At 43.0% G+C, this 15,849-nt stretch overlaps 2 protein-coding genes across 7 annotated transcripts in view; one reads left to right on the top strand and one right to left on the bottom strand.

Moving 5' to 3' along the window:
• The window catches only part of WDR93 (WD repeat domain 93), a 20,236-nt gene extending 14,658 nt beyond the window's left edge, over positions 1–5,578 (bottom strand). For 2 of the 6 annotated variants that reach the window (XM_072148484.1, XM_072148485.1), the window contains exons 1-3: positions 4,188–4,422; positions 2,553–2,855; positions 72–267 (exon numbers count right to left, since the gene is read on the bottom strand). In XM_072148484.1, the coding sequence (XP_072004585.1) occupies positions 72–267; positions 2,553–2,819 (463 nt within the window). In that variant the 5' untranslated portion in view covers positions 2,820–2,855; positions 4,188–4,422. Of the gene's footprint in view, positions 1–71; positions 268–2,552; positions 2,856–3,996; positions 4,133–4,187; positions 4,423–5,558 lie in introns of those variants that run through there. The other 4 variants (XM_072148482.1, XM_072148481.1, XM_072148480.1 and 1 more) reach the window with 4 other exon arrangements.
• Positions 4,277–14,995, top strand: PEX11A (peroxisomal biogenesis factor 11 alpha). Its single transcript, XM_072148486.1, has 4 exons — positions 4,277–4,594; positions 5,833–5,913; positions 6,059–6,174; positions 11,401–14,995. Exons 2-4 carry the CDS (start codon positions 5,858–5,860, stop codon positions 11,961–11,963), a joined length of 735 nt encoding a protein of 244 aa, XP_072004587.1. The 5' UTR covers positions 4,277–4,594; positions 5,833–5,857; the 3' UTR covers positions 11,964–14,995.
• Positions 14,996–15,849: the final 854 nt, after the last annotated feature.

The raw sequence follows: 15,849 nt of genomic DNA on the forward strand, positions 1-15,849 counted from the left end.
AAAAGAGAGCAGAACCTGATGTGAAGTCATATAAACACATTCCTCTACATGAATGTAAATTTGGTATATACCCATGTCATCCACTGTGCTCAGGAAGAAAACTTGCTCTTGGGCTTGACACACACTTAGGCTACAGACTTCTACTTTGCTGGCTTCCCAACCACAAATCCAATCACGTTCAGTTACACTGTATACCGACAGTCCTTCCGAAAGACCAGCAAATAAATATGACCCCCCAAAGGCCATACAATTCACTCTTTTGGACACCTAGTAATGCAGAATAAGATGCATTATTAACTGGTGAATAAAGAGAGACATCTCTGTGGATATTGTACATTATTTTATGACAAAATATTAACTTTAGTTCTCACCACATGAAAAGGAACAATTTTCCTGAGTTGACGCTGCAGAGAAATGGAACTCTGCATAATGTGTGTAATACTGTAGCACTGTAGGGTATGGGATTTATGACAAACTCATACACAAAGTTTTCTCATCCGCAGGAAATAAGTAACATGGATGAACTATTACACAAGCTCTTATACCTCTTGTGTCACCCATTCACCATCATAAACTTTAAACTCTTTTGAGCAGGACCCTCACTCCTACTGTCCCATATGACTAAGTTTTTACTCTAAATACAAACCCAAAAACAATGAGCATATATAGTTCCAAAGATAAAAACCACCATGGGGCACATTTACTCACCCCGTCCGCGGAGTTCACTAACGATAATGCACTCTGCCGCGATTCACTTTGATTGTGAGCCCGATATCCTGCATGTGTCGCTTCCCCGCTCAGAGTTCACCATCTTCTTCCTGGTGCATGTAAGTGCTTGGTCTTGCGACACAATTTAAAAGTTAAATCCCGCACTCAGTCCGAATCAGTCGATCATCTGTCGGCACGAACCCCAATTTGTGTTGCATGGAAGCTAGTGCAGCATGCGCCAAAAAACAATTGCGTGCGACACAATCCCAGCAAAACCCTGTTAAAGACCTGTCAAAGCCGTGTAATCCCTGGAAACGGCAAACAGTCGTACGAAAGTGAGTAGCGTGACCCTTAGTAAACAAGCCCCTATGGCGTTTTCGAAAAAGTTGATAAAAACGCAAATACATTTACATGTTCTCAGTGAAGTAGATCCAGGTAATTACATGAATATAGTCTGACTAGTGGTCCACACACAAGGTATCTTTTTATTTATAAAACACCTTAATAAGACTGTAAGGACAACCTCAATAAAGTGCCAGTGCTTCAAGCCCCCTGAAGAACTGCGTGGTGTGAAACGTACATTGGGGTGTCTGGCTGGCGGCGTATCTACACCATGGGTAAGACTATTTAGTCTCTACAAACAAAATATGTAATTATATACAATATCACAATTATATTATATCACTGGCACATTATTGAGGTTATCCTTACCGTCTTTACTTAGGTGGTTTTTTTTAAATATATATATAAAAGATACCTTGTGTGTGGACTACTAGTCACTAGTGTGTGGACCACTAGTAAGTATGTAATTACCTGGATATCCTTTACTGAGAACATGTAAATGTATTTGTGTTTTAATAAACTTTTTCAATAAAGACACATGTACTAAGGGCTTTGTGCACGTTTTCTGTCCGACTTTGCACGTTCTTTCTAGTGAAGACTGCTTGCACATGTATTAAGAAGTGTCTGCACCACAAATGTGTCACACACGACCGTTTTGTGGCGCAGCTGCACTAGGCTTCATGCGACACAAATTAGGGGGCGTTCCTGTGCTCAGTCGGCCCGTGAGCCAGATTTAACATGCAAAGTTCATTGAAGGTGCACCACAAAACAGTTGGTGAACTCTGTTGGGCCAGTGCAAGGAAGAGACAGATTTATGATTTCTACCTAGCATTATACACAGGCAGAGCACTTTTTATCTTTCAAACTACTTGTATTTTCATTGGCGAGTTAGTTCTCCTTATTATCTGAATAAGAGGTTTCTTCTGATAGAGATTTGGCCCAGGTGGGGCTTTGTTATTTTGGAATGTTTTTGAGACTCCTTCACAGAGGTCACAGCCTGGTAAGTTGACATCAGTGGGAGAAGGAGGAGCTGTACAGGAGCACAAAAGTGGGGGCTAAGATCTGAGGAGTGAGCAGCACAGACAAGTCACATGTTGTTTTTTCAAATGCATCCAAACCAATCCCTGTGACAACCCCATGATTTTGTCAGGGTTCAAGGTAAGTTATAACACACAATTATATTGTAATGCAAATGCTTAGAAAAGTACCTCTGTCGGACCGCTCGTTGCTCCGTCAAACTAATGGAGCAGACGGACTTTAATTCCATAGAGATTAATGGAGGAGAACGGTCATGCGCGGCCCTCTGCTCCATTAGTCTGGCGGAGCGACGAGTGGTTCGAGAGAGGTACGTCCACAAATTCTCAACGGGTGGAAAGCTTGTGATCAGCTTTTTGAAAAAAGCACTATCCAAACATATGGTATGTACAATATAGTATTCCCTCAATGCTTAGACCCATCAAAATGCGTGCTATGTTTCCCATTGTAGTATGAACAGCCCTTACATGGATCTCAGAAGCCGGCTGAAGGACAGTAACTTTTGCCTTGCGCTTCTCTGCTTCACGAATTTGTTGCCGTACACTTATCATTTCGACAGCCTGATCAATGAGAAGTTCCACGACTTTTGCTATCATCCTGTATGGCTGGGGTAAAGAGTCTCGAGACTGCTCAGGATCCCTCAGAAAGTAATCTTCCTCTTGTTCTTCATTAGCCCAGTCTTTCTCCGATCCAGGGGGTATTTCCAAAGGCCCTTTCCTTATATACACCGGCATGGTGCAAGCAAGATATCTGTGACCTGGCTAAAACAACTAAGAAATTGAAATAGATAAGAAAATGTGTGAATGAACATGACTAAAGGCACATAAATGTATTTTTTATGATGGAAGGTTTACAAATTTGGTAAATGATTTTACATATGTCTATATAATGATATGTCTGATAGCAATTACCAAACCAGTATCTTTAGGGCCAAATGTAGCCCTCAAAATATAACTCCCCTAACCCCATGCAGGCAGCTTCATAAATTATAATTCACTTGTGACACCAAGGAGTTCACAAAGGGTACCGTATGACTAAAGCTATATGATAATGAGTTGATTTGTGAACCCGTGGCTTTGCAGAACGTGGCAGAGCAGAGCTCCGGGATCTAGGTCACCACCCTCATTTTCTAAATATTGACGAGAATTTACACGAGGGAGGTATATGTGGGGGAAGAGATACAATCCTTTTGAAAAATCAGGCCATGTTCACATATGGCGTTTCAATAACGTTTTTAAGCACATCTGAAAGGCTCCATAACCAATCACAATTGCATTTAAAAACATAATTGACACTTCAAGTGTGAATGCAGCCTCAATGAACAATATCAGGTTCGGTCACTGAGAGTACTTTGGTGAGCCTGCTTCCCAGACCTGTATCATCACTTCTATCTATCAAAAGGCCAAGTCCAATTTAAAGAAGTTGTACCAACTATGAAACTATTTTAACCCCTAGCCACAGGAGAGTGGATAACAAGCTGATCAGTGAGGGTCTGGTAGCTGGGACCCAGCCGCATGGCTATCACTGACAATCTCAAAGACATCGAAAGGGAGTACAAGACACAGCAGAATTCTGTCCTCAGCAATTTCTGACACTCTGGTGAATGAAGCAGCCAGATACATGGTGTCTACATTGCTTTTTGAAACACAATGCAACAGCTGAAGAGAGGAGATTACCCTAATTACACGGAGTTAATTTTTGCGTATTGTTGACACCATGTTAACGCCAGCTAACCCACTGCGTTAACATTGCATTTTGTAAACACAAATGTAACAGTAATATAATTAGGCAAATCTACTCAGCTGTTGTAGTGCAGGGTTTAAAATGCAATGTGAATGCCTTGTGTGAGTGCAGCCTCAAAGTTGCAATCCATTTAAAGTGAATGTGATCAGGTGCAATACCAGGCCTCACCACTATACACTGTACAGCACTGTGCCCGATAAGGAGGGAAGATCTCTCAGCACTTGTGGTGGGGAATGAGAAACATGTGCACACATATTGTATACACATGTGATGCATCGTGTATCAGAGGGTACAATATCCACTGCCAGGGTCACACACCCAGTGCACTCTGCCCTACATGTAATATACATCATCCTCACCGCTACACTCCCGGTCACAGGGCGTCCTCCTACACCTGCTCTCTGCAAGGCTTGTTACTTGTCACCATAGTAACCATAAACAGGAAGCGCTTGCCAAAGAAATCCGGAAGTTAAAAAAGGATAACTTGGAGTATTTTTTTTATTATTTTGTATATAGAATGTATAGTAATGGGGGCGATCAGAAGCGGGGACCCGGCTTGTGCAGATATTACTTCGCTGATTCATTCTGGTGTGTGGTTGTTCAAATGCGGAACTTTCCTAAAATGGTAGCAGTTTCCGGCGGAGCAGGTGAGAGGCGAACAGTCACGTGACCACGCGCCTGTCACTCTCCTGATGCGCTGCAATGAATTGGGGGCGGCGGCGGTGACCTGCTGATACGAGACCCTTGTGCAGCCCGGACCCGGGAGGTAATAAGTGTAACACATCTAATACTGCACCAGAGCGGTGTAATACAGCGACATTATTACATTTTATACAGATAAGATAATGGCGATACATAGAAGTCAAGTGAAGGGAATTTTATTAGATTTTTGGTCATCTGGTTTTGTTTATGCAAAAGAAATTTGTTAATGCAACCCGAAATGTGAACGGAGCCTTATATTAATGCCGTAAAACCTGTCAAGTGGCGGCTGTGACGGTTTTTTATTTGTTGATGCAAGTACTTGATTTTTTAGCAATTAAATACATTAGTTTTATTTGTAAAATGTTACAGCACCCAAAAACATTTCTAACAGTTTGTAGTTGTTTCCTGTATACTTTTGCCTGTATCATTTACTGGCAGCAAGTGAGAAGTAAATTCATGGAGTTGAATTGAATATGTTGGAAGCTAGGATTTCAAACTACAGTTTTCACAATCTGCTCAGTTACCTCTGCTCTATGACATGCCGCCAACAAATAGGACTCTGTGCAATCTGCTTAGCTCCTCCTGCTGTATTACATGCTGCCTTCAGAAAGGACACTGTATAATGTGCTCAGCTCCTCCTGCTCTATAATGTTCAGCGACAGATAGGATTCTATGTACAATCTACTCAGCTCCTCCTGCTCTATAACTTGCTGCCTGCAGATAGGACACTGTACAATGTGCTAACCTCCTCCTGCTCTATAACTTGCTGCCTGCAGATAGGACACTGTACAATGTGCTAACCTCCTCCTGCTCTATAACTTGCTGCCTGCATATAGGACACTGTGTACAATATTCTCATCTATCTGGCTTTATAACTTGTTGCTTGCATATAGAACAATATATCATTTGGTTCAGAGCATGTTGCCAGCAAATTGCATTACCATTTATATTAAAGGGAAATAAAAAATAAATGTATTTATGGCTGGGTGCTGTAAAACCAATAATCCTCTCTTTGCACTCCCGTTTACCTGCATGGTGCCTGTTGCTGCCTTTCTGTGTTTGGATACAAAGGCCGGCAGTGCTATCCCAACCACAACTAGCATTTGTATACAAGATGGAGACCTGGCAGTAACAGGTTGTGACCCAGGTGATGAGGATTACCAAAGGAGGTGAGTATAAGAGGTTTATTGTTTTCCCAGACAACCCCTTTAACAGGTTCCCATTAGAACAAGCTTATCTGAAAAAAAGACAATTGCCAATTTTCTATCTTTTTTTTCTTTCATTTTTTCTCTGATTCTTCAGACTAGGCCACTGTACAGTACTGACGATGGAGTCATTTGTAAAGTTCACAAACCAGAGCCAAGGAAGAGATCGCCTTTTCAGGTACAAATTCCCCCTATAATGTCTTATTATGCTAAATGTAGTTTTAGTTCCTTTAATGGGTGTAATGTTATAGTAGGAGAAGCACTAGGACTCCCCATTCAGCTGTCCATAAACCCACCATCACACTCATTTTTTTCCATTTCAGAGCTACTCAGTATGCATGCATGTTGCTTAGTTATATTTTAGAAAATAAGGCTGGCAGAGAAAAATTGGTAATGAAGCTGAAACGCGTGGAGTCTAACATGAGCTCTGGCCGTAAATGTAAGTACTGGACCTGGCTGCCTCCGCTGTAGTGCCTTGCCCTAATTTGCTCATCCTCTCGCTATGTCCTGCTCCAGTTGTCCTCTGTATCCTTATATTGTCCCTTTTTATATCTAAACTATTGTTATCAATCTGTATGTATGGTTTTATAATGCATGGGAAAATAACTGTGATTTGAAATAATTTTTAATATTGTGTCAAGAGGGGGGCTGGGGGTTGGGCGGCAATACGTTGCTTAGTAACAGCTCTATATCTCTGTTGATAAGGATCCTTCCTGCCATTCTTTGAGGTTCTTTCTTTTCTTTGTGTGTTTGTTTATACAGCCCTGAGAAGTAAGTTTTAACCTTTTTCTGCTTTCTCCCTGACTCTAGTCTGTAGTGAGCATTACTTACAAACATAATTGTTTCTCTCCTTGTCCCTTACTTTCACTTTTAACTGGTTAACTGAAGATGCTCTGAGCAGGGATTGATAAGATGTTTGCTATAAAATTATGCTAATGGTATACTATGGCTAAGGGGAGAGCAAAAAGGGTTAAAGGTATTCTCTCCTTGGCATTCACATTTAATTTCAACTGCCATAACTATATATATCTCTTCAATTGCATGTTATTAAAAAAGTATACCCGTTGTAAAGATAATTTCCTGTAAATGTTGTCCCTTAGAAACGAGATGGCTGTCCTTGGATATGACCACCACCGTGCTCTTCCAAAAGTGGCTATGCATGTGCTATTGAGGCGCCCTTTCACCTGGATTCAGTGTTCATTACCCCAGGACGGCTGTGGGACATGTAGTAATTCTCGGCCATTTCACATAAAACAATTTGTTTCTTTATACAATCACTCCAGCAGCAGTGGTCGTGTCCAAGGACAGCTGTCCTCCCTTTATAAGGGACCGTATCAATACATTTATGGGAAATTATCTTCACACGGGTACATTTTTTTAATAACAAATAAGTGAAATTAAACAAAGGGAGGTCAGATGTAAGCTCATACTCGGCCTCCAGAGACACAGAGGTTGAAAAACATGGCTGCTTTCTTCCGAGAGCAGTGACACACCTTACCTTGGATTGTGCTGGTTTTGCAGCTCATCAATATAGATATGAATGCAGCGTAGTAGCACAAACCATGGTCAAGTGTGGCACTGTTTTAGGAAACGTGGGACATCTCCTTTAGCAATGTATATTTTTATAACACTCTAACTATAACCTAATAGTAAAAATTATCTGATATGATGGTTACGCTTAAAAGAAATCTACCACTGGGGTAGACAAGTTTTCAACCAAAAACACCTACTTGCGGGCCTTCTGTGGCGGACCCAGGGACATACCAGGGATATTATTCTGGAGAAAAATCGAGTTTTGAAATATGATAATTGGCTCGCAAGCGAGCGCCTCCTTTACAGATGAGCGCTCACACTCACAAGACTTTCCCAGAGCCGGGTGACATCATTGACTCTCATGCAAGGGGTTGGAGTGGTTGGCAATGTTGGGCATGCATAATTAGTAGCTAAAAGCTCAATTTTTTCTCCAGAATAAAGCCTTTGCAGCATTATTGAAGATATGTCCCGGGGTCCAGCACAACAGGCCCGCAAGTAGGTGTATTTGGATGAAAATTTGTCTACCTCGGTGGTAGATTTCCTTTAAGGACACTGAATATTGTTCTATAATATTAAAGTGGAAGAGATTTTTTTCAGAAGTGTCTGAAAGTAGAACTTTTGTAGTTCTCCAACCAATCAGAGCTCCGCTTTCATTTTACCACAGCTGTTTATAACATTTAAGCTGATTTCCAAATGTTTGCCATGGGCAACTAGAACAGTACTGCTATCAGACACTTCTGATAAATCTCCCCCATGTTTATACCTGGGGAGCTCATATGCTATCATACAAACAGACAAAAATAAAGTAACCTGGGGACAGTACCAATTCATGGCAGTCTTAGAGCTGGCACCAACATATACCTTTTAGGCAAAGTTAACACCTGTGTCTGAGCGTTCCGATACACTCTATTTCAGGAGAGCATAACTGAAACTAAAAATGGAAGGTTTCACCTTTTGTACCCCACAGACTTCTGTTATACGTCAATTATTTATAGGGGAAAAAATGTGGACTACTGTGCAGTTACTGTGTAACAGAACCTGCCAAACACAGGTGTGAACTTAGCCTTATTATCAGGGCCGGATTAAGGTTGGTGGGGGCCCCTGGGCGCAAAGTCTGGTGGAGGCCCCCACTTAATGTGACATACACATCGTCCTGCTCACTATCGACTATCCCCAGTACCACATCCACTTCAGTCCGCACAAAACAAGCAGCCCCATGCAACATACTCCTCACCCACCCCCAGACACGCAGCCCCATGCAACATACTCCTCACCCACCCCCAGACACGCAGCCCCATGCAACGTACACCTCACCCACCCCCAGACACGCAGCCCCATGCAACGTACACCTCACCCACCCCCAGACACGCAGCCCCATGCAACGTACACCTCACCCACCCCCAGACACGCAGCCCCATGCAACGTACACCTCACCCACCCCCAGACACGCAGCCCCATGCAACGTACACCTCACCCACCCCCAGACACGCAGCCCCATGCAACGTACACCTCACCCACCCCCAGACACGCAGCCCCATGCAACGTACACCTCACCCACCCCCAGACACGCAGCCCCATGCAACGTACACCTCACCCACCCCCAGACACGCAGCCCCATGCAACGTACACCTCACCCACCCCCAGACACGCAGCCCCATGCAACGTACACCTCACCCACCCCCAGACACGCAGCCCCATGCAACGTACACCACCCCCACCCCCAGACACGCAGCCCCATGCAACGTACACCTCACCCACCCCAGGCACGCAGCCCCATGCAACGTACACCTCACCCACCCCCAGACACGCAGCCCCATGCAACGTACACCTCACCCACCCCCAGACACGCAGCCCCATGCAACGTACACCTCACCCACCCCCAGACACGCAGCCCCATGCAACGTACACCTCACCCACCCCCAGACACGCAGCCCCATGCAACGTACACCTCACCCACCCCCAGACACGCAGCCCCATGCAACGTACACCTCACCCACCCCCAGACACGCAGCCCCATGCAACGTACACCTCACCCACCCCCAGACACGCAGCCCCATGCAACGTACACCTCACCCACCCCCAGACACGCAGCCCCATGCAACGTACACCTCACCCACCCCCAGACACGCAGCCCCATGCAACGTACACCTCACCCACCCCCAGACACGCAGCCCCATGCAACGTACACCTCACCCACCCCCAGACACGCAGCCCCATGCAACGTACACCTCACCCACCCCCAGACACGCAGCCCCATGCAACGTACACCTCACCCACCCCCAGACACGCAGCCCCATGCAACGTACACCTCACCCACCCCCAGACACGCAGCCCCATGCAACGTACACCTCATTCACCTCCAGACACGCAGCCCCATGCAACGTACACCTCATTCACCTCCAGACACGCAGCCCCATGTAACGTACACCTCATTCACCCCCAGACACGCAGCCCCAGGTAACGTACACCTCATTCACCTCCAGACCCGCAGCCCCATGTAACATGCACCTCATTCACCCCCAGACACGCAGCCCCATGTAACATACACCTCACCCACCTCCAGACACACAGCCCCATGTAACATACACCTCACCCACCCACAGCCCTATGCACCACAGCCCTATAAACCACAGCCCTCACCAGCCATAGAGCTGCATGACATATACAAGCCTTGTTCCTGTCCTGTCAGGCCCTCGCCTCCATACACATGGATAACACAGCTCATTGGAAGTTTCTCTTCTCCTGTAGTCACACATGGCAGCTTCCTCACTTCTCACTTCCTGCTTTTCCCGCGAGGCTCCGCCCCCTCCCGTGACATCACGGGATAACAAGCTCTTCACTTCAGACCCCGGAGGAGGGAGCATTAAGTCACCGGAGGAGACGTCTGTGTCCCGTGTGTTGCCTTTGCGCTGACTGTCTCTGGGGTGGAGCAATGCCCTGCAGCAGTGCTGCTGAGCATTGCTCCAGCTACAGAGAGTCAGCTTTCAGCTGACTGTATCTGTATAGGACTCGCAGCAGAGCGGCCAGCGCTGTGCACCCACGGAGCTCACTGCAAGCCCCTCCCTACTCACTCAGAATGATGTGCTGCGGCACTCTGCCATATTACTAACAGCGCACGGCGCGCTTTAAGTATACAAATGTCTGACTGACAGTGTCAGTCATTGTCATCTGGTGGGGGCCCCTCTGGGAGCAAGATGGTGGGGGCCCTGGGGCTCGAGCCCCTGGAGCCCCTCCTATAATTCGGCCCTGCTTATTATAATGGGGTCTGTCACAATGGGGGAGATTGATCATAAGCTCGTGATTGTTGCCACAATTCTTAGGCCTCTCGATATTGGGCAAAACTACGCCTGGACTGACCTGGCATAGTTTTGAGTAAAAAAAAAACAAGTGTCTGCAGGCACAGGGCTGGGACACCCTGCACTTGCCCATTCTGCCGGCAGCCGCGTGGAGGTGGCGTAGTGGCAATTATAATTGCGATTATTTCACTGCTTTTACGCCAGAAAACTTCTCCCAAATGTGTCCTTCATTTCCTTCTGCTTGTTTTTAATCATGGCACAGATGTAAATGCAGACTAAACATGTTATTTTCACCTGTACAAATCCATAGTATTTAGTGTTTCCATGTAATGTACGTATTGGGAGATTCCAATATATAAAATGGACATGTTTGATGCAATATATACAGCCCTTATATGGATAATAGCTGCAGTGTATGAATAGACAAGCAGTTGGTGGGAAGTATTGTATGTATAACATTGTTTGGACCAAAAACACCTAAGTGATTATAGTAAGTACCCAGAAAGGGAGTTGTTTTCTTATTGACAGATCAGGAGATACTTTCTAATACTATATAAGTTTAGGTCTAATCTCAAGTTTTTATTTATCTAAAACAGCTTTATATTATTTTTTTTGTACAAAAAGTTTCACAGTACAGCTACTTTTAATACAAGACAGTGCACCAGCCCCCACTGTCCTGTCTTCTTTATGAACAATGTACATTGATAAACAGAACAGTATATGGGGGGTCAGCTCTAAGTTATCTAGATTGGTATGTGTTAAGAGTGATAACTGGCTTGACATATGTCACACTGGTAATCTGACAGCTAAATAATTAACTACTTATTGTCTTTCAGTGTTCCGACTGGGTAACATGGTTCATGCCATTGAAGCCTCCAAAGCCTCTATCCAGCTGTCGGATCCTGTTCTTTGCTACTGCTTGACTGCGGCCAACTTAAACCGCATTCTTTATTTCACTTGTGACACAGTCCTGTGGGTGAGAAGTGTGGATCTAGTTTCTGACATTAGCAAAGAGAAGTGGCGACATCGAGCCAGCCAATGTTACTTCTATTCTCTCCTCTTTCATATAGCCAGGGATCTGTATGTGATAAGAAACTGCATGGAGAAGGAGAGGCAGTGCAAGCAGAAGGGCTCAGATTGTGGGAATGGTCCTACTCTTAATTCCGACAATACCCGGCTGGAAAGCCATGACAGCTTCTTATTTATACTTTACCTAAGTTTAAAGAACAACCCGCCCCTCTTATTAGACACAATAAAAAACCTGTGTGATCTCTTGAGTCCTCTTGATCGCTTAGGATTTTACAAAACCAATCCCGGATTCATTGGAATTTGTGGCCTGGTGTCTTCTATTTTGGGCATTATGACAGTAGCAAATCCGCAATTGAAGTTAAAACACTGATTGAAAGACAGGGATCATCCTAAATTGGTATTTCTTATGCTGCTGGTTATAAATAGCTACTGAGAAGGACTGGGACACTAGCTAATGGTGGTGCTATAGCAAAGCTGTCTGCTCCAGTAGACCATAGAAATAATGATTTCATGGTGACTACAACAATTAGTGATTGTGTTTTATAATAATTCTATATATGGGGACAGTAAGGAACTTCAGAGAGTAGAAAATCCATCACTCTAGAAAATATAGAGAAGAACCACGCTGTAGGTTTTTCTGAATGGACAAGCGCTTATTATGCAATCTCTACCATAGACAAACAATTTAAAGGACAGCAGACTAGGTCAGTGTTATGGTACATGGCCATTACAATAGGGTTGAATTTCCAAATAGGTAGATGCTAAAGTTTAGACCTTGTGCGCATGTACCGATCACAGATCTGCACAACCTCCACGATAAACAGCTGTTATAAGGCACCTACAGATCCCTACTAAACAGTTGTCTATCTTTTAATTATTATCATATTCTGTAGAAGATACAAAGACTTATATATAATATTATATATACCAAGCCATACCCATTCCATTAAACTATCCCCCTTCATGAGCAGGAAAGAAATGTGTTGAAACATATGAAACAGAACATTTGTGAAGGAGACTCCCTAGGAAAATTTAGGTTCTCACCTTTATATAGCTGTCACACCTATTCCATGCAAACACCCATATATATGGTGCAGCTTTACATAGTTTTTGATGAGGATATAAGTTAGAGGCTTATTTCTATTTCCTGAAAAACATAATCCTTATTGGGTCTTAATACGCGCTGCCATTATCAGTCTGTGAAATATGGACCGTGCCTGGTCCTGTTACTTCCAAGGACATAGCTCTATGCATCATAGTGATATATGATGCAAGGAGTCCCTTCTTTCCCACAGAGGAGTAGTGCTGAACTGTATAATCATTATAGTTTGGTGCTGCTATATTGCCATCCCGGACAGTGTGGTCAGTCTGTGAAACGGGACACTGCATGGGCTGACGACTGTCGTGTGAATTTCTCTTAAATATCTTTTTTTTAGCTACTGAAATCTCATATCCATAAAATAGTCAATAACTCTTCCCAAAATCTGTTCAATCAATGTTTATGTAATACTTATAGTGACCTTTACCAATGCGACAATTTGTATTTATTTTCTTTTGAGCCCTAGTGACTTGGATTTCCTATAAACTCTTAGTAGTTTCTATCATTTGGTTATATCCATTGTGATGCAAACATACCATGAGAATGCTGTAGCTACACTGATTCAGGATCATATCTTGTTTAATCCCTGAACTGAGTGGTTTTGCTGCAAAAACAATTAGAACATTATGATAATGAGGCTCTGTAGCTCCTTTGCCTGGCTCGGCCCTTCTCCTCTTACCCTAATTAAGAATGATGTAATCACTGTGTTGTCCCTGACAGAAAGAAGTAATCAATCTCTGCACCATCCCCCAGCTGCTGTGTATGAGTCATCCAGCTCTGTTTGATTAGTCCTGTATGGACAGGTAGGAGGCTCCATGTAATGTGTTAACGTAGGGCAGCCTGCATGCACCCAGCTTTCCCAAGGCCCTGAATTTTATAATTTGTTTTTGAGCAAAACCACTTAAACAAGATATGATTCTGCATCAGTGTAGCTACAGCATTGTCAACTGTTTGGTTCATATTGCACAAAAGCAAATGGTAGATTTTCTTTAAATCCTTATGTTCCCCAGAAAACATGCACAATAGTAAATTTGGTGGATGCCGATGGCCACCTCCTTATATAACCTCTTTCACTTCTCCTTTCTGAAATGTACTGTGGCGGTAAGTAAGGCCTCTCCTCAGTCAAGGCAGATTTTAAAGTTGGGGGATAAAATGTATCATAGTTATTTTGAATTTATAAATCTCCGGAGAGATTTATTAGAAGTGTTTAAGAGCTGAACTGTTCTTGTTGCCCATGGTAACCAATCAGAGCTCAGCTTTCATTTTACCACATCTCTTTTTTAAATAAAAGCTGAGCTCTGATTGGTTTCCACTGGCAACTAGAACAGTTTTCCTCAGGCACTTCTGATAAATCTCCCCCAATGTGTGGATAAATGAACAATGCAGTGGATTACTTTTTTCATTATTTTATCATTTGTTCCTAAGCCAAAAAGTAAACAGTATTATATATATAATATATCTATATCATCTATATTTTGAGAAGATGATGCCGCATGGGACCACCTTTGGGCTGATTTTTGGGTGGTCATCTCAAAGATGGTTCCCTATAGGTTTTAGTAACTTTCAGGACCTGGTGCAGTATTTGTGTGGCCAAAGTTTACATGGATGCGGCTCCTGTGGTCACTACAACTGATGGTCTTGGTTACTATCTTTGTTTTATCTAATAAACTGTACATTGCAGTAGTAAGAGCTTTCTGAACAAAATAGAGGAGCTGAGGGTACTATTTGGTATAGTATTTTTTCGGACTATAAGACGCACCGGATTATATGGTGCACCATCAATAAATGCCTGCTAAAACGTCTAGGTTCATGTAAAAGGTGCACCGGATTATAAGGCGCACCTGATTTATAAGGATGAATGACCAGCAGGTGGCAGACCTGTGCACAGTTCAAGGCAGCTGTTGTCTGTCAGTACGGTTCATATATAAGACGCACTGAACTATAAGGTGCACCGTTGATTTCTGAGAAAATCAGTATTTTTTTGTGCGCCTTATAGTCCGAAAAATACGGTAGTGTACAAGGTATAATACTACATTGAAATAGTAAAATCTGCCATATACTGTAGAGATGCTGCCACATCAGACAGCAGGCTGTTTGTATAGAGATGTTTTAGTGTGATTTTGGTTCTGATTTGATTGTTGTTTTCTTTTAATTTTTTCATATTCTCTGAAAGTAAATGGTTAAGTTATTAGTCCTAAATGTTAATTACCTTAATGCTTCTAAGTTTTATCTATTGTAATTTTATCTTAAAATATTTAGGATGGCCTGGACATAAAGTAATAAAATAATTTCAAGACGTTGAATTCTTGTTTGTTTTTATGACCCAGTGGAAGGGTAACTTTCTCTACCACCGTCAATACCAATGCAGTTGAAATTTTTGCTCTAGTCTCTAAGTTTCCTAAACAATCAGTGCTGTTAGTTGTGATACTTAATATGTCTAAAGTCAGGTGGGAGGTGCCAGCTGTATTCTCCAACCTAGGACCGCCCACCTGACAGTAGAGAGCCTTGGAGGTCAGAGCAAAAATGCCCATTACACAGAACCAGAGCAACCAATCACAGCTAATTCTTAAATGGCTCTGGTAAAGTAAATGTGATGTGATTGGTTGCAATTATGAAAAATCACTGTTATTTTTTCAGACAGTTTAATAAACCCTGCTTTAGTGTGCCCGTTGGTTACCCCATTACACAGCAAATTCAGTTTTAAATATTGACCAATGCCGCACACATCTGTCTCCTCCATATATTTGTAGCCTAGTAAGTACTGATACTATTTGTACTACTACAATACTGTCCCACATGTAATCTCCATTCCTCACAGGACTTCAGGATCTACTCTGGAAATATCTATCAACATGTGTCAGACAGTCCCCCCAACTTCCAATCGTTTAAATGTTCCCTTAAAGCTCACCTGTTTAGAGTAGTCTACAACACACCATACCCTCACTGCTCCCTCAACTTGTGTTTCCATCTACCCTCCCAGTAGGCTTTGTATGCCTTAAAGGGGTATTCCAGGAATAAGCATAATTCATATACAAATGGGTCCTTAAAATATAAGCTAATATTTATTAATAATCATTTAAAATTTTGTTCCCCTTAGCATAAAAAATGCTGCTGACATAGACTGTAATGAAAAATTAAAATGCTACTGGCCCTTTAA

This window comes from Engystomops pustulosus, chromosome 4 (assembly GCF_040894005.1).
Source record: "Engystomops pustulosus chromosome 4, aEngPut4.maternal, whole genome shotgun sequence".
Lineage (NCBI taxonomy): Eukaryota > Metazoa > Chordata > Amphibia > Anura > Leptodactylidae > Engystomops > Engystomops pustulosus.